Raw genomic sequence first — 27,123 nt, forward strand, 5'->3', positions numbered from 1 at the left:
GCACATCTTTAAATTCTGAACTCTTGCAAGATCCAGATTTGACAAGCTCTCTTTTTGGTGTTCTTACGAGATTCCGACAAGAGCCTGTTGCAGTGATGACAGATATTCAGACAATGTTTCATCAGGTCAGAGTGTCAAAATCTGATGTTGACTTCTTAAGATTTCTGTGGTGGCCTAGTAATGATGTCAGTAAGCCTCTAGCTGAGCACCGCATGTTGGTGCACCTTTTTGGAGTGGTATCGTCTCCAAGTTGTGCAAACTTTGCATTAAGGCAGACAGCTAGAGACAACAAGAGCATGTTTCATCCCAAGGTAATAAGCACTATTGAAAACAATTTTTATGTTGATGATTGCTTGAAGTCCCTCCCATCTGAACAGGAAGCAGTGGAGCTGGTCAAAGAGCTTACATCTCTCCGTCAAAAAGGAGGATTCCGTCTGACCAAATGGATGAGCAACAGCCAAACTGTACTTGCGCATATTCCAAAGGAGGACAGAGCCCATGAGGTCAGGGAACTGGACCTAGACAGAGACAAACTGTCAATAGAAAGAGCACTTGGATTATTATGCAGTGTTGAGGATGACATGTTTAAGTTCAACATCATTGTGAAAGATAAACCTCACACTCGAAGGAACATGCTGTCCATAGTGAGCTCAAACTATGACCCACTTGGTTTCTTGTGCCCTCTCACTCTACCTGTAAAGTTGCTTCTTCAGGAGCTCTGCAGGAACAAACATGACTGGGACAGCAGAATACCTCAAGCTGCATCTGACAAATGGAGAAGATGGATCGATCATCTTGATGTGTTGAAGAACTTCCAAGTGGCTCGTTGCGTGAAACCATCTGGATTTAGACCACTCAGACAAACTGAGCTACATCACTTTTCCGATGCCAGTGATCATGGGTATGGCACAGTAAATTACCTCAAATTGACTGCAGACAATCATATGGTACATGTATCCTTCATGCTTGGTAAAGCAAGAGTGGCTCCTCTAAAACAGATGACCATCCCTCACATGGAACTGGCAGCAGCAGTGCTGGCTGTTAAAGTTGACAAGATGCTGAGAAACGAGGTGGAGTTAAAGCTCAGTCAGTCAACCTTTTGGACCGACAGTCGATCTGTTTTGAAGTACATAGCAAATGAGCAAACAAGATTTCACACTTTTGTGGCCAACAGAATCTCTCTCATAAGGGACAACACAGATGTATCACAATGGAGGTACATCAGAACCAAACTGAATCCAGCTGACATGGCATCAAGAGGTGTGAGTGTAAGCACATTGGTCAAGTGCAACGAATGGATCCAGGGACCAGAGTTTCTGTGGAGGACAGAACAGGAATGGCCTCAAATCCCCATGGAGTCCCTCTCACTCTCTCAGGATGATCCAGAGGTGAAAAGAAGCACCGCTGTGTTCAGTGTTGTCATCAAAGACAAAGACAAAGAAAAGGAAACCCCAACAAACAAGCTACTGGAACACTTTTCTAGTTGGCACAAATTAAAGAGAGCAGTGGCATGGTATTTAAAATTAAAAGACATTCTTCAGTCACTCTGAAAGCAGAAAGGGCCATCATTGTGTTCTGCCAAAGACAGAGATATTCAGATGAAATGCAAAAGTTAGAGAAAACATCCTCTACTGGAAAGGCCTTCAACAGACAAAGTAGCATCTACAAGCTTGATCCAGTGCTAGAGGATGGAGTTTTACGAGTAGGAGGGAGATTGAACAAGTCAGCAATGTCTGATGAGGCCAAGCGACCAATGATTCTGCCAAAGGATCATCACATTTCCACTCTTGTGCTTCGTCATATACATGAACACCTTGGGCACGGCGGCAGAAATCACATCCTCTCACAACTCCGGCAAAAGTACTGGATTGTTAATGCCAACTCAGCTACTCGTAGGGTGATATCCAGATGAGTTGTGTGCAGACGCATGAGAGGCAAGATGGGGGAGCAAAAGATGGCAGATCTTCCCAAGGAGAGACTAAGAGCTGATCTTCCACCATTCAGCAATGTTGGACTAGACTACTTTGAGCCTTTTGACGTAAAAAGAGGAAGAAGTCACATGAAAAGGTATGGAGTAATTTTTACATGCATGTCAAGTAGAGCCATACTCCTTGAAATGGCTCACTCGATGGACACTGACTCTCGTATTAACGCCTTGAGAAGGTTTGTGTGTAGGAGAGGTCAAGTCACACACATCCGATCTGACAATGGGACCAACCTGGTTAGTGCAAAAAATGAGCTGCAAAAGGCCATCTCTGATTGGAACCACAATAAGATCCAGAAAGAAACGCTTCAGAAAGGAGTTCAATGGAGTTTTAATCCTCCTGCAGCTTCACATCACGGTGGAGTTTGGGAAAGACTTATCCGCATGGTGCGACATATTCTTTATTCCATCCTGAAAGAACAAGAACTCGATGACGAAAGTCTTGAAACTCTACTGTGTGAAGCCATCTTAATTAAACAGCTGTCCTATTACCACTGTTACAGAGGATGAAAAAGACCTTGAGGCGCTGACTCCGAACCACATTCTCCTTTTAAAGACTCATCCTGCTTTCCCACCTGGATTGTTCCAGAAGTCTGACTTGTACATTAAACGACGTTGGAAGCAAGTTCAGTACCTAGCTGACTTGTTTTGGAAAAGATGGACTCGAGAGTATTTACCATTATTACAAGAGAGAGTGTCTTGGAAAGACCAGTGACAAAGCTCTGCCTGCTCCTTGAAGGCTCAGAGGTCACTGAATGAAGATTGACCTGCTTGGCAAGACATAAAGATAAGTACCACATTGTACATTCACTAATTTCTTGATTTTTCTTGAATGTTTAGAATACATGAATGGCTCCTTATATAGCATTTCTGTTTGTAATTGTTGCATAGACACACAATTAGGGGACGGTGTATAGGAGCCGTTAATGTTTATAATAAGAACCCCAAAAAGCTATTATGAAGGAATTATTTATTTATTCTGTTCTACATTTAAGTTGAAATTATAATGGAATTTATCATGTATTTGTTATTTATTGCTTAGTGTGCATTAATTATTTTATGAGTGTGTCCCTCTATAGGAGAAGGGGGAATAAATTATATTTAAAATGGTGCGGTGAGGCGGGCCCGCGGGAGTAAGCGGGGTGCGAGCGGAAACGGTCATTGCGTGTTTTGCACAACCAAAGTGGACCTGTGGAATCTGGAAAACATTAAATGGACTTTAATTTTAACTTTATTATTGCAGTTTTATAATCATTTATTTTGTAAATAAATTCAACAAGAACAACAACAATAATGCATTTTTATTTTCATTACAACACGCGTCAGACAACTGCGCCCAACTCCCAGTGAAGTGGATAAAAGTGGGAAACGTTTACTGGAACATAGGAAACAAAAGGACAGAAACTTAACGTTTTTTTACCACTACAATAATAGTAATAGTAATAATCATAATAATAATTTGTTTTTAATGACATTTAACGTGATATACATTTGATGGTAGGCCTACCATAATGTGAAGGCGTTCAAAACCAGACAACCTTTTATAAAACCTATTAAAGAAACCACCACTAGATGGAGCCAAATGCTCAATGGTCACTGAAGTCAGCATTCAGATTATGGCTAATGTTTCTCAGTTTGACAGTTGCTTTTGCAATAAAATGTCTTCATCTGCATATGAATTGGTTCAAGTAGCTTAATAGCAATCTTATCTTACTGTAAAATATTTTCTCGCAGTTATGTCGTTATATATTTCTACTTTCAAAAATAAAACTGGAACTAACTCAGACACCAGAGAGCCATCAGGCACCAGACACGCCTAATACCAGCTGATCTGGCTGCTCCAGCTGTCTGTGTCACACTGGGCTGCCTGTGTAGCATCCCTACATATTGTATACTCCTGTGCTGCTACTACTGTGACATTTGCAATGTTTCTAACTTTCTATTGTCTGTGTTTGTAATGCCCTTTAACATAACACAGTGCTGCAATCCACATTTCTCTACAGGGACAATAAAGTCAAGTCAAGTTCAGTAGAGATGGCTTATATGAAATCCACTGTATTTTCCATGTGCAAGTAATTTCTGTCACAAAGGTCACATAAGTATTTATCTATAAGTTTTATATGTATAGGAAAAACTAGTTTTAAGTACATCAAGTTAAGGCCATTTTAGAGAGTGCCACACGATTTCTGAAAACATTTTAAGAACATTATACATACTCTCCACCCTGGAAGACATCTTGTGCATGTAGAGGCATTGTTATGGGCTCTGTTGTGGAGTTTCATGATTTTCCTCCAGGATCAGCATGTCTCACTTTGCAAGTCTGCTAGATGACTTGCTATATGTGAGAAGGAATCTGAATAAGATCATCTAGAAATTGTTGTGTATATGAAAATAACCTCTATATTATAATTGTGGGTGTTGGTCATGTGCGGTCACAACAGAACTGAACAATGCCTTTAGCATCAGGTTCCTGGGGAGCTTATGATATGCCTGCTCCTAGGATAAAAAGTCAGATTATTAAAATATGAATAAAATCCAAACGGTTTATGAGTGAAGACCACACAGCACCGAGTGCCCCCGAAAGTACAGGAAGCATAGATAAACCCTTCAGACGTGGCCTTAAAACCATTTGAGCATAGATTTTGTACATGAGATGTGATGCACAAGTCAGCATGTGCCTGTTTACTCTGTACATTCAGATCAACCAGCCTGAGTCCATGTTCAGAGCAGGAACGCTGTAATGTGTGTGTGCTTACACGCCGATATGAATCATCACTCCTAAGAGACAAGCAGGATGGCTGTAGGATGGTGTTAACTCTGCTCCTGTTGTCCGTCATCGACTTTAGCCAGGGGGAATCCCCTGGAAACCGCCAACAACTCCGGGAAACCCCCTTGAAACCGATGTCAGATCAGGGAGTCGCAGACAAGCAAATTCATTACAAACTACAAATTTATTCAATCAATTACTCATTCAATTGTCTGGTCGGGACCACAAACCGGACATGTACAAATAATTTAAGAAACGGAACCCTATTTGTTTGCGGCCTCAGTGTGTGCACTGAGTCGAGGAAGGATTACTACTCTACAGGATTCCAAAGAAAAACTGCCACGTTATGGGGTAATAATGGGGGGAAACAATATTTACGACAACGTTATCACTGTCGCCTCCAATCATGAAATTCAACCACCTAAGCTACTGCTGTAAGCAACCCAAACTCCAACTAACCGTTGTACTGTGGCAAGGTGAGTGCCACCGCTCGCGTATAGCGAGAGAGACGAGTTCGAAGTAATCACTTCTTTTTATTTGTAGCCGAACACACAGCTTTTCGTTCACCCAGTTACATGGGGTTTTTACAATACAATCGCCGTACTGCCGTACTTCCTCCGTCACCAGCCCCCCTACCACATCTATATATACAGTTTAACTTGTAGGCTACAGTTGAGGCCAAAAGTTTACATGCACCTCAGCTAAAGACATTCAAACTCAATTTTTCACAACTCAACACATTTCATGTTACCATGCATTTCCTGTTTTAAGTCAATTAGGGTATCTACTTTATTTCCATATGAGGTCATTTCAAAATAATAGCCAAGACTTTTTTCAGCTTGTATGTACTATATCAAATTTTCAGTGGGTCAAAAGTTTACATACACTTTGGTAGTATTTGGTGGCATTGCCTTTTAATTGCTTAACTTGAATCAAACACTTGGGGTAAGCTTCCACAGGCTTCTCACAATACTTTGCCAGAATTTTTGCTCATTCCTCCTGCCAGAACTGGTGTAACTCAGTCAGGTTTGTGGGCCTCCTTGCTCAGACACACTTTTTCAGTGCAGTCCACAAATTTTCTATGGGATTCAGGTCAGGGCTTTGTGATGGCCACTCCAATACTTTCACTTTGTTGTCTTTAAGCCATTTTGTTACAACTTTGGAGGTATGCTTAGGATCATTGTCCGGCTGGAAGACCAAGTTCTGACCAAGTTTTAACTTTCTAGCTGATGTCTTGTGGTCTTGCTTCAGTATTTCTAGATAATCCTCCTTCCTCATGATGCCATTCATTTTCTGAAGTGCACCAGTCCCATTTCCAGCAAAACACCCCCACAACATGATGCTGCCATCCCCATACTTCACAGTTGGGATGGTGTTCTTTGGATTGAAAGCCTCTCCCTTTTTCCAACATACATAGTGCTGACCGCTATGGCCAAACAGTTCAATTTTTGATTCATGTCACCAGAGAACGCTCCTCCAAAAGGCTAGGTCTTCGTCCTGGAGATCACCTGCAAACTTCATTCTGGATTTTTTATGCCGGCCTTGGAGTAGGGGCTTCTTCCTTGTACAGCAGCCTTTCAGGCCATGGCGATGTAGGATTCTCTTAATGGTGGATGTAGATACTTTGGTACCTGATGCTTCCAACTCCTTCACCAGTTCCTTTGTTGTTGTCTTGGGGTTCAGTTGAACCTTTCGGACCAAAGTTTGTTTAGCCCTGGGAGTTAATTTGTGCCTCCTTCCTGAACTCTGTATTGTCCGTGTGGGCCCAGGATTTTTATATTTGTATACAATTGTTTGTACAGATGTTCGTGTTACCTTCAGTTGTTTGGAAATTGCTCCTGAGGAGGAACCAGACTTGGGAAGGTCCACAATTTTTTGGCAGAGTTGCTTGGATTTTCCCATCGTATCATGGGCAAAAAGGCAGTGGCTCTAAAAGTAGGCCCTTGAATACAGCCACAAGTGCCAATTAACTCCTAATTATGACAATTGGCCAATCAGAAGCTTCTAAAAAGTAATTGCATCATTTTCTGGAATCTTCCAGCCTGTTTAAAGACACACTAAACTAGGTGTATGTAAACTTTTGACCCACTGGAATTCTGATATAGTAAATTAAAGCTGAAATAAATGTCTCTAATCGATTGTTTTAAAATTACCTCTGATGTGAACAAAGCAGATGCCTTAATTGACTTGCCAAACTAAATGTTTGGCAACATGAAATGTGCAGAGTTATAAAAGACTTAGTTTGAATATCTTTAGCCTAGGTGTATGTAAGCTTTTGGCCTCAACTGTTTGTATGTGTATACATATGTATGTATATATGTCTCTCTCCAGATTTCATTATGGAACATACGTTATGTATTATTATTATCAGTTACTCATAGAAAACACATTACATAATGAAATAGCTCAACAAAAATGTCAAGGTTCAGGGGGGTTAGGACCCAGGTGCAGAGTGAAAAACACATGAAACTCAAAAGGATAGATACAAATAAGGACTTCACTACAACAACAAAAAAGGCAAACACAAACAGGGAACAGATAAGGCCATGAAGGGCAAAACAACAAACTCAAAAAATTCTTAAGAACAAAAAAACACAGAACAGAGCAGAGGCAGGAAGGGTAAAGGCATGTGGAACACACAGGCAAACACATAAAAGAAATGCAAGAAGATACATCCAGGTTCAGAACAAGCACAAGTCGGAAACAAACACAAGGAACCAGCACCTGAGTCAAGGGGACAAAGAACTTAAATAGACAGGGGTAACAAGACACAGGTGAACTCAAAGAACAATCAAACCAGAGGGAAGGGAAAACGAGAGGCAGGTGGGGACGATCATTAATTAACGAGACAATAATAAAATAATTGAAAAAAAACAGTTAAGTGTGCCAGGAATCAGCTAAGATAACAAGAACCTTCTGGAAGGAGACGTTAAATCCCAACATCAATATAATTCACGAGTTGTTGAATAGACCTGATATACTATGTGCTAAAATTTGGCAAAGATCTACATGGAGGAAATATTTGTTTCTTCTGCATAACTTATTAAATACCGTGACTGATTCAGCTAAGAAATAGTATAAAACTCCGCCCATCGAACATTCAGTTGAGCCAGTAAGTAAGGAAATGCGGTCCAAAAGAGAAACTGAAACTTAACGGCCATTTTAAAAACCGAGGAGAAAGAATCCCCAGGAAAGAAGGAATTAAATTAAATGTAAAAAACGGAGTAAACTGTCTGTTATGGAGTGGAACTGAGGTAAGAGAAGCTGAAGGTAAAGGGCTGCGGGGAGGAATGGGAATCTGCAAGTATAATCGCATTAACCCGCGTAATTCAGAAAAACTGACAACTGGCAATAAAATGGTGTGTTTAAGGCGTAGCCTGATAAGCTAAGAGCTCACACGGAGTCCGAACATACAGTTTAGACCAGAAAGTAATATTGAAATAACCTTTCAGAAAGTTTACTTCAGTAGCCTATTTTTGATATTCTATGACCAATTCTACCTCGTGAGGAGGTAGCCTAGCGAGTCGGAGGTCACAGGACTTGTTGTTGACATTTTGACGCTGCAGTATAAACCCGGATTTTGTTTTTAATTAAACAATTAAGAGGTTGTTACTTATTCTTTTATGTTTCATAGGAAATCATTCCCATTACTAAATCACATAAATTGGTTTGCAATATTGAGGCAAAATATACAGTGGAGTGATTATATTAGGCAGAGATTACTCTATATTTCATTTAATTTCAACTTTATTCAAGACCCATCTTAAAAAGAGGTCCATAGCAGGTAAAATAGACAACACAGATAATGGTACATATGATACATGTTATCATCTTACTCATAGTTGTACACCATCCCAAACCCGGACATATGCTCTCTTATAGTGTTTGTCCCGTCCTGTTCATTGAGGGGGGTGGGTGGGTGGGAAGTAGGTGTCCGGTATTTAGGATGGTTAAACTACCTTTCTGCGAAATGTCATGTCCATCCAAACATATATGGACATATTAGGACGACTTTAATAAACATTACCCTGTTCCCCTGTTCGAGTGAATAAAATCTCATAAAAAACACGTTTTCAACGTACAAAAATGCCAAGTTACTCATAAATACAAGACATACACCGTCTATAACTAATTCATTCAGACTGCCAAAATCCAGGCCTGCCATTAAAAGTATTGATATCCAAATGACGCCAAGATACGGTACTACAAACAATATAGGCTATCTTGCCTCACCGAAATTAAATAAGATGTAGCCTATTCCAAAGCAGTGCTACCCAATATTTCCTCAATTCTTTCAAGTCACTTGGCCCTGTGTGTATAAGCATGCACTACATGGACAGGCCAAACATATGTGTGGATGGCTTTCTCAAAGTCAAGATTGATTGAATAGGTGTCTATATGTCCAATTTGTGTTGGTATGTATGTATTTCGCTGCCCAGCCTTTCTGTTGCGTGAATGATTGTATGTTTCTTGGTATAAATGTCTGTTCGTAAATGTGAATGTAACATGCTGCGAGGGAAATGTCCCCATGGGGATAAAGAAGTTCTCTATGTCTGTATGTACAATATGTATTTTACATGCAGTATGTATTGTACGTAGCAAATATACAATCACTTGTACATTTACTGAAATTCAGTTCAGAAGCAAGTGTAAACATATGTTTTCTGGAGAAATATGCTTCCTGTAGTTACTGACCAGCAGTTTTCTACATGAATTTCAATGTGTTCCATGAGGCAATTCGAAATATTCGACACTTTGATCTGACACAAAGTGTGCATGATATTGTAAAATGGTAAGTTTACAAAACACAGGGCCAAGTGACTTGAAAGAATTGAGGAAATATTGGGTAGCATTGCTTTGGAATACATCTGAGAACAGGGCGAGGTAACATGAATGTAGAAACGTGGCGTTTGCTGATATGAAGGTTTTGTATGGTAGCCAAGTGAAGAAATATAGTTAGTAGAAATGGCACAGTGGTCAACTGGTGTAACTTTTTAAATGAAAGGAATACATTTGCCGTCATGAAATGCATATGGGTGGCCGTGAGCGAGTTTTGGTAAAGCAAATATAAGCGTAAGACAATGTTAGTGTAAAAGAGGAAACTGTCTGCCTGAGGGCGAGGCAGGATTCAATCCTTCAACTGGAGGTTTACCAGTCTGTGACTTTGTTAGTGCAGCACCGTGACACAGCTATGCAATGCGTGAAATATCATTAGCAAACCTGTTCGTGGTTTTAAAGAAGAACACAGGCCAGTAAGCACAGAAGAGCTCCCGTTGAATCCATATGACTTTGCAATATTGTAGCCGGTTAATAACTGAACGTGCAGACGGTACGTCATAATGCAGTTAAGTTCGGTATAGGCTACGTTCGGTGAACGGCGGGTAGATATGGTGCAAAAGCAATAATTGAGAAGTAGTAGACAATTATTAGTGAGGGTAAAAGCAGGTTAAAGAAATGTGTTCCTAGCTGGGCTTGAACCTACAACCTCATGTTCCCAAGACTGTAACCTTGCCCACTAGGCCACAGGCAGGCTAGCTGTTTAAACTGGAAATGTTTCAGAGTAAAAAGGTATGGGTATTTTGCGTGTGTATGCGAGTTCTTGATTGGGTTGTGGAGGTGAAGATTTGGCTGGTGTCGGTAAAATGTCCAATGGGGAGACATGTTAGTGGGATAGGCGGCAGGAAAAATAAGAATGAGGAGAAGAAGGAGAAAATGCAAAATCCCCCTAGTTTGGGGCTTTATTGTGTGGACATGTGAAGTTGTTTATGAAATCTGTTGAAATGGGGTCAGAATGTACAGAATTTAATGTTTTTAAGGTCTGAGTGTCTGTGGCTGTTGTGGTTATTTCTGTGGGGAACCCTGAAAAGTGCCAAACTCTCGGTGCTGTATAGGTATGGGGCATGCCCCCGCCAAGGCGTAACTTGGCGGGATGGCATACCTGCCATCCCAATGGGCCAATTCGGCACTGGATGACGATATCGCGACAGTTTACTATCTACTCTCGCAGGCTGACTGGGGATGTCTGTCTATGGGTAGGCTAGCCGTGCGGCTAGGCTAACCGGCGAAGGTCTTCTAGTTTACCCACTAGGAAAAAAATAAGGTTAGCTGACCTTACAATTCATATATGTAGCCTATGTGTTTGTGACAAGTGGTGCTTTGTTTCAAACTGTCTGTTTATAGGTTAAACGGACATGGAACAATGCAGGCACACATTATTATAAGAAAATAGCAAAAAAGCGTCCATTTATTGGCAGCCTGTCCAACTTCCTCCTAACACTGGGTACTGGCTTCTGATTGGTGCACGAGAACCAGGGGTTCTAACCATAGACATGCATAAACTAGACTTGATGGCACAGGTTTTGCTCGGTGTCCGACTATGGGTAATGGCTGCTTCCTGCTTGGTAAGAGTCATAGTTTAAGTGGTGATATCTGGAATTCACTTTTTAGATAGTCAAAACTGAATTGTAGATATCTTTAATTGGAGTTACATAGTAGCCTACTTAGTGGCGAAACTAGTCAAAATCTAATTAGAGATATCTTTAATGAGCATTTTGACTTTGTTAAAATGGCTTGTCATATTTTGGCTAGTAATATCTTAGATTCAGTTATGCAAATAGGCTAGATCATTTAGATATTGTCAGGATTCTGCCTTTTTCTGTTTCTGTTTTTTCCTTTTCTGGGCCGCCAGATGGCGGTACTTCAGTTTGTGTTTCAGTTTGCTCCCTCTTTAGTTACCCCTGTGTTAATTGTGTTATTGTTTTCAATTATTCTGTCATTGTTTTTCTTTGTGTCTCGTTAGCCTTCCCCGCTCAGGTTTGATTGTGCTTTGAGTTCACCTGTGTCTGGTTATCTTTGTGGCTATTTAAGTTCTCTGTTTTCACTTGAGTGCTGGTTCCTTGTGTTTTTGCTTGAGAGTAGGCCTATCTGCCTGTCTGTTTCTGCCTGCGGTTCTGTCTGTGAGTTCTGCTCTGCCTGAGTTCTGTTTCCTTGAGTGTTTTTTTTTTTTTTTTTTTTTGAAAATTCTGCTGTTTTTGTTTTTGAAAGTGCCCTGCGTGGCCTTGTTTTTGTTCCCTGTTTTCTGTTACCTGTATGAGAGTAAAGTCTTTGGTTGGATTTGCCTTTTTGGAGTTCCTGGTGTTTTTCCCCACACTGCGTTTGGGTCCTGGTCCCCCGTTACCTGACATCTTAAATCGCAAGGAATGAAAGATATCTTTAACTGAAATTATGAATAAGTCAGAACTAGTGTGGAGATATCTCTAATTTGAGTTATGACTAGTCATAAATCAGTTACAGATACCTGCAATGTGAATCTGGTCAGGCTATTAAATGTTTGCGACACAACACCTTAATTGGGATGGCAGGTATGCCATCCCGCCAAGTTACGCCTTGGCGGGGGCATGCCCCATACCTATACAGCACCGAGAGTTTGGCACTTTTCAGGGTTCCCCACAGAAATAACCACAGCAGCCACAGACACTAAGCCCTTAAAAACATTAAATTCTGTACATTCTGGCTCCATTTCAACAGACACATTTCATAAACAACTTCACATGTCCACACAATAAAGCCCAAAACTAAGGGGATTTTGCGTTTTCTCCTTCTTCTTCTCTTTCTTCTCATTCTTCTTCTCATTCTTATTTTTCCTGCCGCCTATCCCACTAATAACATGTCTCCCTATTGGACATTTCACCGACACCCGCCAAATGTTCACCTACACGACCCAATGAATAACTCGCATACACACGCAAAATACCCATACCTTTTCACTCTGAAACATTTCCAGTACAAACAGCTAGTCCGCCTGTGGCCTAATGGGTAAGGTTACAGTCTTGGGAACACGGGATCGTAGGGTCAAGCCCAGCTAGGGACACGTTTCTTTAACCTGCTTTTACCCTCACTAATAACGTTCTCTTACGCTTATATTTGCTTTACCAAAACTCACTCATGGCCACCCGTCTGCAGTTCATGACGGCAAATGTATTCCTTTTATTAAAAAGTTACACCAGTTCACAGCTGTGCCATTTCTACTAACTACATTCCATCACTTGGCTACTATACAAAACATTCTTATCAGCAAACGGCACGTTTCTACATTCATGTTACCTCGCCCTGTTCTCTACCTAGCCACATACAAACAATTACTACGTCTGTTCGTTCTGCAACTCCCCATTAAAACATTACATTTAAAAACATGATTCACTCATAATTATAACTACTAGTACTGAACATGAAAAAAAACACAACAGTGCAAATACATTTCACACGCTACTTATCCCTCCACTTCAACAGCTAATGCTTAATAGCGACTGTTATATATACCGTTCGATAAGGAATATAAGCTCGCTCATGGTCATTCCATTCACTTCGCACTATACTCCGTCATCATGTCAACCTTCACCTACATGCCCATTCTGCTAAAAACATATTGTTTCAACTACGGAATTTCGTCATTTCATCCTAATTTCTCTCACATTGTTGTTATTTTCTCATATGCAAAGCCTGCTGGGACATGCATCTGCTCCTATTCTCCACTATCATGTTTTCCGGTTCTAGTTTAGCAAAACAGCGAAGAGGATTCCTACCTGCAGATAAGCCTCTCAAAATGCCTTATAAACCTTACAAACACTAAAAGTGCATCTCCACGAAATAACAGACAACGGAGCAGGACAGAAGGATAAACCTTACAAACACTAAAAGTGCATCTCCACGAAATAACAGACAACGGAGCAGGACAGAAGGCTACACAAGTTGCGACCTAGGGAGTTATAATTCCACGGGCTTGCTGATTGTTTTGTCAGTCAAGGCTCGTTGGATGGACGTCAAATCCGTGACTACATACTATGGCCAGATTTCATCTGCGTTCCTAATGCGTTTACGCTTACGTCACTGCAACCTTTCTCACAGCCACTGTTTTTACATATATAGCAAACCGAAACTGCTGAATGGTACACGCTCATCAGACTGTACAAATTCACACAACGACAGCCATAATCCACAACCGTTTCTTACAGGGTCGCATTTCTCACTCTCATAATAAAACGCTTTGCAAAAAGAAATGATATCTCATAAAAAACACGTTTTCAACGTACAAAAATGCCAAGTTACTCAAAAGTATTGATATCAAAATGACGCCAAGTTACGGTACTACAAACAATATAGGCTATCTTGCCTCACCGAAATGACATAAGATGTTTTTCAAAGCAATGCTACCCAATATTTGCTCAGTTCTTTCAAGTCACTTGGCCCTGTGTTTTGTAATCTTACCATTTCACAATGTCATGCAAACTTTGTGTCAGATCAAAGAATCAAATATTTCGAATTGCCTCATGGAACACATTGAAATTAATGTACAAAACTGCTGCTGAGTAACTACAGGAAGCATATTTCTCCAGAAAACATGTTTATACTTGCTTCTGAACTGAATTTGAGTACATGTGCAAGTTATTGTATATTTGCTATGTACAATAAATACTGCATGTAAAACACATATTGTGTACATACATACATAGAGAACTTCTTTATCCCCATGGGGACATTTCCCTCACAGCATGTTACATTCACTTTTACGAACACACACTTATACCAACAAACATACTATCATTCACGCAACAGAAAGGCTGGGCAGGGAAATACATACATACCAATACAAATTGGACATATACACGCCTATTCAATCAATCTTGACTGTGAGAGAGCCATCCACACATATGTTTGGCGTGTCCATGTACTGCATGCTTATACACAGGGCCAAGTGACTTGAAAGAACTGAGGAAATATTGGGTAGCATTGCTTTGAAAAACATGTCATTTCGGTGAGGCAAGATAGCCTATATTGTTTGTAGTACCGTAACTTGGTGTCATTTTGATATCAATACTTTTGAGTAACTTGGCATTTTTGTACGTTGAAAACGTGTTTTTTATGAGATTAACATTACAACAGGCACAGAACACAAACTAAGATTGGGGAACTGGTGCCCTCTAGTGTGACAGTTGGATTCAGGTAGGGTTATTTCCCAAAAATATGTTACAAATAATTGGCATCCCTAAAGATTCTTAGAAATAAAATCAAGCTAAATCTACACCAATATTAAGAGAAACTCTTGTGGCCTTCCATGGCTTCCTGTTTCACTGGAGGATTAAACTGTGAGAACCTGCTTCTGAAACCCATTTTTCATCTTCACCACAGAGAAAGACAAAGAACTGGCAAATGAAATGAAAATGGTTGCTGACCGTTGAAAATCAGGCAATGGATCAAAAAATAAACTAAAGATGCTAGTTACTACTGTGAGGGCAATAATGAAGAAGTTTAAAACTGCTGGAGGGCAGCATGGTGGTGTGTCTGGAGTTTGCATATTCTCATCCCATGTCTGCATGGGTTTCCTCCCACAGTCCAAGGACATGCAGATTAAGCTAATTGGAGACACTGAATTGCTTGAATGTATGAGTGTGTAAGTGCATGCTGTGTGTGCCCTGTGATGGACTGGTGACCTGTTCAGGGTTTTTGTCCTGCCTGTTGCCCAATGCATGCTGGGAGAGGCTCCAGCCCCCCTCACAACCATGTCCAGGCATACGATTGTGCAATGGCTACAACAGTCTAAAGACTGCTGAAAACCTGTGACTCAATTGAACAGCACAGCCCATAAGCACGGATCAACAAAGACATCAGGATCTGGAAAGATTGTGGATGGAGGAAGAGTCTAAGATCCCTCCCAATGTGTTCTCTGGTCTTATAAGACGTTATGTAAAAAGACTCAGTGCCATTATCCCTGCGAGGGGAGGGTGCACACAGTACCAAATACAGGGGTGCCAATAATTGTGACGCACAATTTTTGTAAAATTGTTGTATCATCTGAGAAATGTCATTTTGGTAGTTTCCATTATATAATTAAATATATTCCATATGTTGGACAATGAAAATATACTTCAGCACTGGTGATCTTTATATTAATTAATTTCCAGATTTGTCCCTGTCTGGTCTATGAGATTTGATGTGTGTGTCTGTCTCTTTGTATTATGTCTGTGTGTTATCGTGTTGTTCTTGTGTGTATTTACAGGTCTGCCAATTTGGGTCAGAACCCACTTGTGAATCTGATCTGGTGTGTTCAGGTGTCCTGAGACAGGGGGCGCTGTTTCTAAAATGAGTTCCTCAGAGGAGACCGAGGCTAACGATGGAACCCACGGCCCTGCGAGAAAGAGGTAAAAATGCATGAATCAGAGAGTTAATGTGCTGTGAGTTAGAGCTGCAGTAAGAGGATGAGTTTAACTGGAAGCTCTGTCTCCATGTGCTGTGAGTTAGAGCTGCAGTAAGAGGATGAGTTTAACTGGAAGCTCTGTCTCCATGTGCTGTGAGTTAGAGCTGCAGTAAGAGGATGAGTTTAACTGGAAGCTCTGTCTCCATGTGCTGTGAGTTAGAGCTGCAGTTAGAGTGTGAGTTTAAATGTAAGCTCTGTCTCCATGTGCTGTGAGTTAGAGCTGCAGTTAGAGTGTGAGTTTAAATGTAAGCTCTGTCTCCATGTGCTGTGAGTTAGAGCTGCGGTAAGAGAATGAGTTTAACTGGACGCTCTGTCTCCATGTGCTGTGAGTTAGAGCTGCAGTAAGAGGATGAGTTTAACTGGAAGCTCTGTCTACATATTTTGTTCACAGGGACCAGGTAGAAAGAGCAGGGTCAACTGTACCCAGCTGCCTGTCTATGAAGAGTGACCATTCAATGGATCATCCTGAGAAGTTCAGCGGAGGGATCACAGGTGATCTCAGGTAATTAAGCAGGTTCATATTGACACTACTGTTTAATTATACTTCAATGTCACTGGCACTTTTTATGTGTAAATGTAAATATTATGTCATATTCAGATGTGCTGTGAGTAAGAGCTTCAGTAAGAGGATGAGTTTAACTGGAATCTCTGTCTCCATGTGCTGTGAGTTAGAGCTGCATTAAGAGGATGAGTTTACATTACAGGTATTTAGTAGACGCTCTTATCCAGAGCGACATGCACAACTTTTACACAGCATTTTACATTGTATCCATTTATACAGCTGCATGTATACTGAAGCAATTTCGGTTAAGTACCTTGCTCAAGGGTACAACGGCGGTGTCCTACCCGGGAATCGAACCTGCGACCTTTCGGTTACAAGCCCAGTTCCTTACCCACCGTGCTACACTCTGTCCTACTGTCCATCCGAGTTTAACTGGAAGCTCTGTCACCATGTGCTGTGAGTTAGAGCTGCAGCAATAGGATGAGTTTAACTGGAAGCTCTGTCTCCATGTTTTGTTCACAGGGTTCAGGTAGAGAGGGCAGGGTCACCTGTACCCAGCTGCCTGGCTATGATGAGTGACCATTCAATGGATCATCCTGAGAAGTTCAGCGGAGAGATCACAGGTGATCTCAGGTAATTAAACAGGTTCATTTTGACACTACTGTTTAATTATACTTCAATGTCACTGGCACTTTTTATGTGTATATGTAAATATTATGTCATATTCAGACGTGTTGTGAGTAAGAGCTGCTGTTAGAGGATGAGTTTAACTGGAAGCTCTGTCTCCATGTGCTGTGAGTTAGAGCTGCAGTAAGAGGATAAGTTTTACTGGAAGCTTTGTCTCCATGTGCTGTGAGTTAGAGCTGCAGTAAGAGGATGAGTTTAACTGGAAGCTCTGTCTCCATGTGCTGTGAGTTAGAGCTGCAGTAAGAGGATGAGTTTAACTGGAAGCTCTGTCTCCATGTGCTGTGCGTTAGAGCTGCAGTAAGAGGGTGAATTTAACTGTAAACTTTGTCTCATGATTTGTTCACAGGATCCACTGCTCACAGGCGTCCAACCATATTGTAGAGAGGAGTTCAGAGAAACTGTTGTCAAAACAGGTATTATTTATATATATATTAATATTTTAATATTTGCTTGTGTGATTGTCTTGTACTGTACACTGCATTTCCTTTGAATATGATCGCATGACAAAAAATGAATTAGTAGCCTTTAATTGATAAAATTGAATATGTAATCAGTTTTTTAATTTTGTAGAGTGCTACCTGGTCCTCCTGGGCTCACAGAAAGTCCCAAATTATTTTTTAGGACCCAAACACAATGGCAGAGTAAGACTCCAAGCAGAGTGTTTGAAGCATGCAGTTTATAGTCCGAATTTTCCAAATTTATTGCACTGAGATACTGATTTATTTTATGGGAACTCTTGATTTATCACAAGTAGTGTCTCTACAAAACCACACAATAGAATGTTCAGTGTTAATTCAACTCTCAACTCTCTTAACAGATAATGTTTCATCCCAATGTGCAATGTGGGACCAAATGTTATCTGTTAAGAGTTGAATTAACACTGGACATTAACTGGACATTTTACTGTGCATTAATCAGGGATTGAAGGTGCACTTCACAAACTTGAGGCTTTGGACCTTCTGCATGTATTCTGTTTAAAAGTATCTGTCCCCGTTCTGCCCTTCCTGTAAGAGAAAACTTGTGACATATTGCTAGAATCTGATTGTTTCAATGGCTCTGATACAGCACACTACTTCATGTGTTTATTTCACTCTGATACAGCACACTTCTTGATGTGTTTATTTCACACTGATACAGCACACCTCTTCATGTGTTTATTTCACACTGATACAGCGCACCTCTTCATGTGTTTATTTCACTCTGATACAGCACACCTCTTCATGTGTTTATTTCACACTGATACAGCACGCCTCTTCTTGTGTTTATTTCTCACTGAGACAGCATACCTCTTCATGTGTTTATTTCACACTGATACAGCACACCTCTTCATGTGTTTATTTCACACTGATACAGCATACCCTCTTCATGTATTTATTTCACTCTGATACAGCACACCTCTTCATGTGTTTATTTTCACTCTGATACAGCACAACCTCTAAATGTGTTTATTTCAGTCTCTCCTGCGCACTCTGATGAAGCTGAAGAAGACTGAAAAGTTGAAACTGTTTCAGAGCCATCTGAGTCAGGGTTGCCCAGAATGCTTTTATAGTAGAAGAACAGAAGATCCTTCTGTACTGGACACGTTTATGAAGATGAAGGAATTGTTCAAGAGTCATCAAATTGCTGATTACCCAGAATGCACTGAGAGAGAGCAGGAGGATCCTGAGGCCCTGTACATAGTTGAGAAGATGCTGGAGACCTGTGGCATTGAGGGGTCTCTGAAGATCACACTCCATATCCTGAGGAACATGAAGAAGAAGGATGTCACTGACCCACTGGAGAGAGATGAGCAGCACAGTAAGAATTTTCTCTCATTGCTACTGTGGCCATTAGAATGTTGAAATGAGTTTAGCCAACAAATATAACAGAGTACAAAATAACAGAGTACTGATTTATAGTATTCACACTTTGATAATAGTGTTTTACATCAACAGTCTTGCATATAAAAAACATCACACACAACATGTACAGGAAGGCATTTCAATTCAAATATAGCATCCAGCAGTAATAATGGGGGCAATCAAATGCACATGAGATTAAATGTTTCCGAAAGACTTTAAAACCAGGAGCCTTGGGATCAAAAGCCAGTTACTAAACCACTGTCCCATCAGACTGACTGCCCTGAGGTTTTATCCTGGATTAAAGAGCACCGATCATAATAATTATAAGATAATTAAATTACTGCATGACCCATGAAGACCATATTTACCATAAAGACACATCATACTATGAACAATTAAGATATTGAATGTTGAAATGGAAATGAATCCTTGTTATGTTTTCATTGTGGTGTGTACAACAGTTTGTGAGAAGTGTGAAACACTACTAGAGGTATGGGCAACACTTTACTTGAAGGTGCAGTTATACCATATAGGGCATATCTTCATGATACATAACAAATAAACCTTGCCTGTTAATTTCACAATGTGTCCTCACGATGCAGAATTAGCCTATTTCATATTAACAGAAGAGATGTAACACGGCTGGCCTTGTTTCGCATGTGTAATCAAAAATATTGTTAACTGTTCCATGTTTCCTACATTGGTGTTAATCAGTAATAACCTCTTGTTACCAAATTAGTTACAATTTAACTACATAGGTATAGCTACAACTTAATGTGCAACACTTTCAGAGCTGTGTAAAACATTGTGAAAACCTTCTGCATGAGTATTTTTTTGTCTAATTCTGTTATTTTAAACATTGGTTCTCATATTTCCTCTCCTCAGATGAATTCAAAGAAAGAGCCCAGCAGGCACTGAAAACTCATCTGAAGAAGAGGTTTGAATGCATATTTGAAGGTTTAGCAAAGCAGGGCCACCAGACCCTCCTCAATGAGATCTATACAGAGCTCTACATCACAGAGGGGGGAAGTAGGGGGGTCAATGATGAACATGAGATCAGACAGATTGAGATAGCATCGAAGAGACAAACCACACATGAGACTGCAATCATCTGCAATGACATATTTAAGCCTTCACCTGGACAAGAGAAACCAATCAGAACTGTGCTTACAAAGGGCATCGCTGGCATTGGGAAAACCGTCTCTGTGCAGAAGTTCATTCTGGACTGGGCAGATGGAAAAGCCAATCAGGACATTGATTTCATCTTCAGTCTTCCTTTCCGAGATCTGAATCTGAAAAAGAAGAGAGAATTTAGTCTCATGGAACTTCTGCAGCAATACTTTCCACAACTGAAAGAGATCAAAAGTTTTGAAGATGATGAAGTCAAAGTTGTGTTCATCTTTGATGGTCTGGATGAGTGTCGACTTCCTCTAGATTTCCAAAGCAATGAGATTTGCTGTGATATAACAGAGTCATCATCATTGGATGTGCTGCTGACCAACCTCATTAAGGGGAATCTGCTTCCCTCTGCCCTCCTCTGGATCACCTCCCGACCAGCAGCAGCCAATCAGATCCCTCCTGAGTGCGTCCACCGGGTGACAGAGGTACGAGGATTCAATGACCCACAGAAGGAGGAGTACTTCAGGAAGAAAATCAGAGATCGGAACAAGGCCAGCAAAATTATCTCACACATAAAGTCATCCAGGAGTCTCTACATCATGTGTCACATACCAGTCTTCTGCTGGATTTCTGCTACTGTTCTGGAGACAATGTTTGATAAAGTGAGTGCAGACCTGCCCAAAACTTTGACTGAAATGTACACATACTTCCTGCTCATTCAGACTAATGTGAAGAATGAGAAGTATCTTGGCACCAATGAGACAACCCCAAAGAAAATGTCAGCATCAAATACAGAAATCATCCTGAAACTGGGGCAGCTGGCTTTACTACAGCTGAAAAGGGGCAATCTGATATTCTATGAAGAGGACCTGAGAGAGATGGGCATTGATGTCAGTGAAGCTTCAGTGTACTCTGGGGTGTGCACAGAGATCTTTAAAGAGGAGTGTGGGTTGGGTGAGGAGAAGGTCTACTGCTTTGTGCATCTGAGCATTCAGGAGTATCTGGCTGCCTTGTTTGTGTTTCATTCATGTGTGAATGGGAACGGAAATGTACTCAGAGCAGAAGAATCAAAACCTCACAGAGTCAGAGTGCAGCTGTCTAAGTTACACAGGACTGCAGTGGATCAGGCCTTAGAGAGTAAGAATGGACACCTAGACCTTTTCCTCAGATTCCTTCTAGGCTTCTCTCTGGACTCCATTCAGACTCTATTAGGAGGAATACTGACACAGACAGGAAGCAGATCACCTGTACCAGATCCACAGACACAGACCGAAAGCAGATCAGAGAGCATTGAGAAAACAGTATTGTACATAAAGGAGAGGATCAAAAAAGAATCTTCAGCAGAGAGGACCATAAATCTGTTCCACTGTCTCAATGAACTGAATGACAACTCTCTAGTGGAGGAAATCAAGAATTTCCAGGGATCAGGAAAACTCTCTAATGAAAAGCTGGAACCACACCAATGTTCAGCCCTGGCCTTTATGTTACTGATGTCAGAGGAGATCCTGGATGAGTTAGACTTGACGACCTACAAAACATCAGCAGCAGGTTATCAGAGGCTGGTACCAGTAGTCAGGCACTGCAGGAAGGCCATGTGAGTATGGTGTAATAATTAAAGTAGATAATGACAGCATGTTTTTATAAACACTTCATAGTTAAAGTGAAAATAGAATACTATAAAATTGTCAGGCAAGTGAGAATTATGATTTTTGAGTCAAGCTATTTTAACAGATTGTGCCCTCATTTAATGAATACAGAAGTACCATCAAATGTAAAAAATGTATCCAACATGTAAAATGTATTTTATTAAATTTACTTAACTGGTATCTTTTATGATAATATGTAATTAAATACATCATGAATTCCTTGTTAGGCAAACCAATGTGATGGATCAATAATGGTCCAAACATGCAACTTGCAGATTTAAATGAAGAGACGTATAGTATGTTACAGTATTAAGACGAACATATTCCCCATCAAATAAAAAAATACAAGCTACACTTCCTTTACACAAAATTAGACAGACACGGAAAATAGGAGACTCAGAGGGGGAACCCATCTGCCGCGGGCAGGCACCTGTTTGTTATGGAAAATCCACAGTGGCAGGAGGCGGGGGTGCCCAGCTGCTCAGCGAACTTGGGCTAGAGCTCCGGGCAGGTGCCCAGAGCCGAGGAAAACTAGAAAAAAAACATTGTTAGGGGGTTCAAATGGTAGAATAGCAAGCAGAGCAGAAGAAACAGAGGTGCCCACGTGCGATAAGGAAAACCCCGGCAGAATAAGGCTATGGCAGCATAGCTAAGGGAAACAGAGGCAGGGGCCAACGCAGCCATGAGGGCAGGCTTGAGACAGTCATCACCAGATCATGACCAGTTCAGCTTAACACAGCACTACCAATGATGATCCAGTGACAGCACTAACCGCTCAGTCCACCAGAGACTCTATAGCTATGCCTGCCACCCACTCCTGCCCCTCAAATATAAGAGACGAAAAATATCTGTTTTGAGCCTAGCTTTAAATAAGGTGATAGTGTCTGCGCCCTGAACATGGGCAGGCAACTTGTTCCACAGGAGGGGAGCACGATAGGAGATGGCTCTACCACCTATGGTAATTTTAGATATTCTAGGAATAACAATAACAGAGTGTTTGTGAGTGAATATTTTTATAATTTTGTCATCAAAGAAATTCATGAAGTCATTGCTACTAAATGATATTGAGGCACATGGATCAACTTGATTCTTGGTCAGCCTGGCAACAGTGTTAAACAGGTGCCTAGGATTGTTTCTATTTTCATCTATTAAAGTAGAGAAGTATGAGGAACGTGCTGTGGAGAGGGCATGTTTATAAGTTAGTAGACTGTCTTTCCAGTCCTGGAGGAATACCTGCAATTTAGTAGAACGCCATTTGCGCTCAAGTTGGCATGAAGGTTGTTTGAGAGCACGAGTACGGTCATTGTACCAGGGTGCTAATTTCTTATAGCGGATTTTCCTCTTCTTAAGAGGTGCGAGAGTATCCAGGGTTCTGGAAAGTACGTAATTTATGTTGTCTGTCAGCTGATCAATTGAGCTAATGCTTGCATTTTTGTATGTGTTTGGGTGGGAGCCAAGAAAATCCCCACAGTGCACAAATGAGCCTGGGAGCTCATTAATAAAAGCATTTGCAGTCCTGGAGGAAAGCTTACAGATAAGGTAGAATGAAGGATCTGGTGACACATGACAGACTTGTGAAAGTTGGAAAGTAATTCAATAATGGTCTGATAGCACAGGGTTTTTAGGCATAACTGCTATATTTGCTATTTCTGTATCATAAGTTAAGACCAGATCAAGGGTATGGTTATGAGAATGTGTGGACTGATGTATATGTTGATCGAAGCCAATAGATTCAGTGATAGACCAGAGTGGTGATCTGAGAGGATCACCTTCACTATCCATGTGAATATTGAAGTCCCCTACAACTACTACTTTATCTGAATTAACAACCAGGCTGGAAAGGAAATCAGCAAACTCAAGTAAAAAGCCACTGTATGGCCCTGGTGGCCTGTATACAATTGCAAGGATAAAACTGACTGCTTTTTTGTCTGGATGTGCAAAACTGAGAACAAGCACTTCAAAAATGTTACATTTGAAGCCGGATTTCAAAATAGCAAAAAGATTAGAATTATATACAGCAGCAACACCACCGCCACGACCCGTCAGACGGGGAACGTGAGTATAGCTGTAGCCAGGAGGGGTGGATTCATTTAAGGCAATATACAGTTTTAAGCCAAGTTTCAGTTACACATAAGATTTCAACTTGGTGATCAGTAATTAATTCATTTACAAGAGTTGCCTTAGGGGCTAGTGATCTGATATTAATTAATCCAATTTTTAGCTGAGTTTGGTCAGCCGCATTATTAGTAGAATAACAAGGTCTGATTTTTTTGCAGATTAGCCATACAAACACCCCTATGGTCTTTATTGAACTAACATTTGTAAAGTAAACACAAGTGTTACACTTATTCTTATCTAACTCAGTTTGGTGAAGTTGTTCGAACTGTGTTTGTGTAGAAAAAATAATCCCTCCTTTTAAATGGCAGTCAGTTAAGGATGAATGTTGATTGAATCAAATCCATGTTTTTCAAAAGGGGGGAAGAATCCCCCTTTTATCCCTAGTCCATGCATAGATAATTTGTGAGTGGGAGATGACCAGAGAGAGCCTGCTCATTCTGTACCCCTCTTATATTTTTCAAGAAGATGAGAGATTTTTTCAACATTATGATTAATGTAATGCTGGGTTTGGTTTGGGAGAGGCAAGTGTGGTTATGAATGAAATGTTTGTGTTACTGTATTGTGAGATTAGGTCAGGCAGTAAATGCACCATGTTACAAGGCCAGTAGTGCCACCCGGGTCTCTGCTTTATTCTGGTGTAGGCTGACCCAGAATCCAATAGTGCCTGTAGACAGAGTGAAAACAGGTATGTAGAGGAATTGTAGGATATAAAGAGTGTCAGGGTGAGGTCTTCTCAGGGGACTGTTAAAGTGTCTGTTTTTGAGGTAATTCTGTGGCTTATCTCAGGCTAAAGTCTGGCCTGTACAAGGTTCTGAAGTTTCCTAAAGCCTGGAAAAAGTTAAATGGTGTCTCCTTGGACAGCACCATCAAATGTATCACTATTCCAACAAAAGGAACTCAAAGGCATCATTAACAGTTCCTACATAGCTTTGGTTTCACTACCTGGTTATATGTAACACCAGCAGAACAGACAGACTGCACTACATGATTATATATAACCTCAGCAAAACAGACAGACTGCACTACCTGGTTACATGTGAACAGATCACTTTTTTGCATTCCTGTTTCTAAAGTGAATCTGGCTTTTACTGTGTATTGGCTTGCAATGCTGTGGGAAGTTTCTCACAGTTACCAGCAAAAGTAAAGAAGCAGAGCCTAACTCACTATCCACCCTGAAAGATGTGTGTTATTTTTTTCCCTCTTTACTTTTGGTTGTATCTGTGCCAAATGTCAGAAGAAAGGGGGCCATTTGGGTAAGAATTTCATCTGTAGGACTGTCAGAGTTCTGTCCAACAGATCGTCTAATTCTCAGGCCCAAAGTGCTGCAGTTGGAGATTGTAGCAAAGTCATTTTCCTCAGAGCATCAGTAACTTTAAATCCTCAATATCACTCTTCATCACTGAACATGATTACTGTTAAATTGCACATATCAGATTTTACAGGATATTGCGCTATTTAAAAATACAATAATATATAAATTCTCTTTTGCAGACTGAACAGCTGTGACCTCACAGAGAAGTCCTGTGAAATTGTGGCCTCTGCTCTTCAGTCATCAAACTCACCCCTGAGAGATCTGGACCTCAGCAACAATAACCTGGGAGATTCAGGAGTGAAGCTGCTCTGTGCTGCACTGATGAGTCCAAACTGTAAACTGCAGAAACTGGGGTGAGTAGTGCTGTGTAATTCAACAGCAGTTGGCTTTACTTATCTTGCTAGGCAGAGGGTCATTATATAGCAGGGACACAAGGAGACTCCTCACTGCTATATAGAGCACCATGTCATTATATAGCAGGGACACAAGGAGACTCCTCACTGTCCTATATAGAGCAAAGGGTCATTATATAGCAGAAACACAAGGAGACTCCTCACTGCTATATTGAGAACAGGGTTATTATATGCACCTTTAGCTGCTCCAAACAAAACTGGCACCAACCCACCATACTGTCCATAGCCCAGCTCCCAAACACAATCTAAAAGCACCCTCCCCTTGGCCTGGAAGCTAGGCCTTTTATAGAGCCCATGATTAGGTAATGGGCCACAGCTGATGTGATTGCAATGAACCACAGCTGCAGCTATACCCGTCTGTAGGGCCGATGCTGCCCCCTGGTGGACAGCACCCCAATTCCCTTCCTGGCATCACATGTTAAACAGGCAAAAGCTTTGAGGATATGCTGTGAAGCACTCAGAACAACACCAATTAATGCATTACTAATGAGATGGGAGAAATACCACTGAGGCATAGATGGATAAAGCTTGCTTTGCATAACTGAATTAAGTTTAAATGATCTAGTGTAGATCACCCTGCTAAGCATCCTATTGAGGACACATGGGAAGTGGACATGCAAGGGCAGAAAGAGGAGAAAAGCTCTTATTAATTGTGCAAGTATGCAATGGGGAAAGCTACAATTAGAGGGGAAAATACATGGCTCCTTCAACCTGCTGGTCTGTCATCTTCCCATGGCTTCTTCTGGATCCTGTAATAGACCTAGCTGTGTTAGAAAAGAACAGAACTGACACAGAGGGCCTCTTACAGTAAGTTCAGCTGAAGCACAGCTGCAGCAAGTGTGGGGTGGATATCTGCAGATCCTCAGTATCACTCTTCATCACTCAGCACGATTACTGTTACATTGCACATATCACATTTTACAGGATATTGCTCTATTTAAAAATACAATAATATATTAACTCTCTTTTGCAGACTGAATGGCTGTGACCTCACAGAGAAGTCCTGTGAAATTGTGGCCTCTGCTCTTCAGTCATCAAACTCACCCCTGAGAGATCTGGACCTCAGCAACAATAACCTGGGAGATTCAGGAGTGAAGCTGCTCTGTGCTGGACTGCTGAGTCCAAACTGTAAACTACAGACACTGGGGTGAGTAGTGCTGTGTACTGTGTGACCTTAACTAAATAGATTTAGTGATTATGGATCTGTGCAGTGAAATATAGGGTTCCCAGGTTTGTGGTTCCTGACCATAATGTAAGGTTTCAGTGGAGTCTGTAGTATCAGGTCACAGGTGATGACTGAATGCTGAATGCATGATTGACATTGTAAAATATTAACCACTTCAGTTCAGTAATATGTTTCACGTCTATCATAACATAACAAAAATAACATAAAATAATGACGAGAATAGGCCATTCAGCCCGACATGCTCGCCATCTTCCTACCTACCACTAGTGCTTGGTTTACCTACAAACTAGATAGTAT

The 27,123-nt window shown here is 40.9% G+C and overlaps 1 protein-coding gene across 1 annotated transcript; it reads left to right on the top strand.

Annotated features, from left to right (window-relative positions):
• Positions 1–7,880: 7,880 nt before the first annotated feature.
• Positions 7,881–26,779, top strand: LOC118218900 (NLR family CARD domain-containing protein 3-like; the record flags this gene model as incomplete). Its single annotated transcript, XM_035401641.1, is given in 11 exon segments — positions 7,881–8,005; positions 15,805–15,946; positions 16,394–16,504; positions 17,027–17,137; positions 17,538–17,604; positions 18,646–18,988; positions 19,918–21,391; positions 21,431–21,745; positions 25,174–25,202; positions 25,250–25,580; positions 26,614–26,779. Coding segments are annotated over 10 exon segments (3,006 nt in total), but the record flags the coding sequence as incomplete, so codon positions are not given.
• Positions 26,780–27,123: the final 344 nt, after the last annotated feature.

Source organism: Anguilla anguilla, chromosome 19, assembly GCF_013347855.1.
Source record: "Anguilla anguilla isolate fAngAng1 chromosome 19, fAngAng1.pri, whole genome shotgun sequence".
Classification (NCBI taxonomy): Eukaryota; Metazoa; Chordata; class Actinopteri; order Anguilliformes; family Anguillidae; genus Anguilla; species Anguilla anguilla.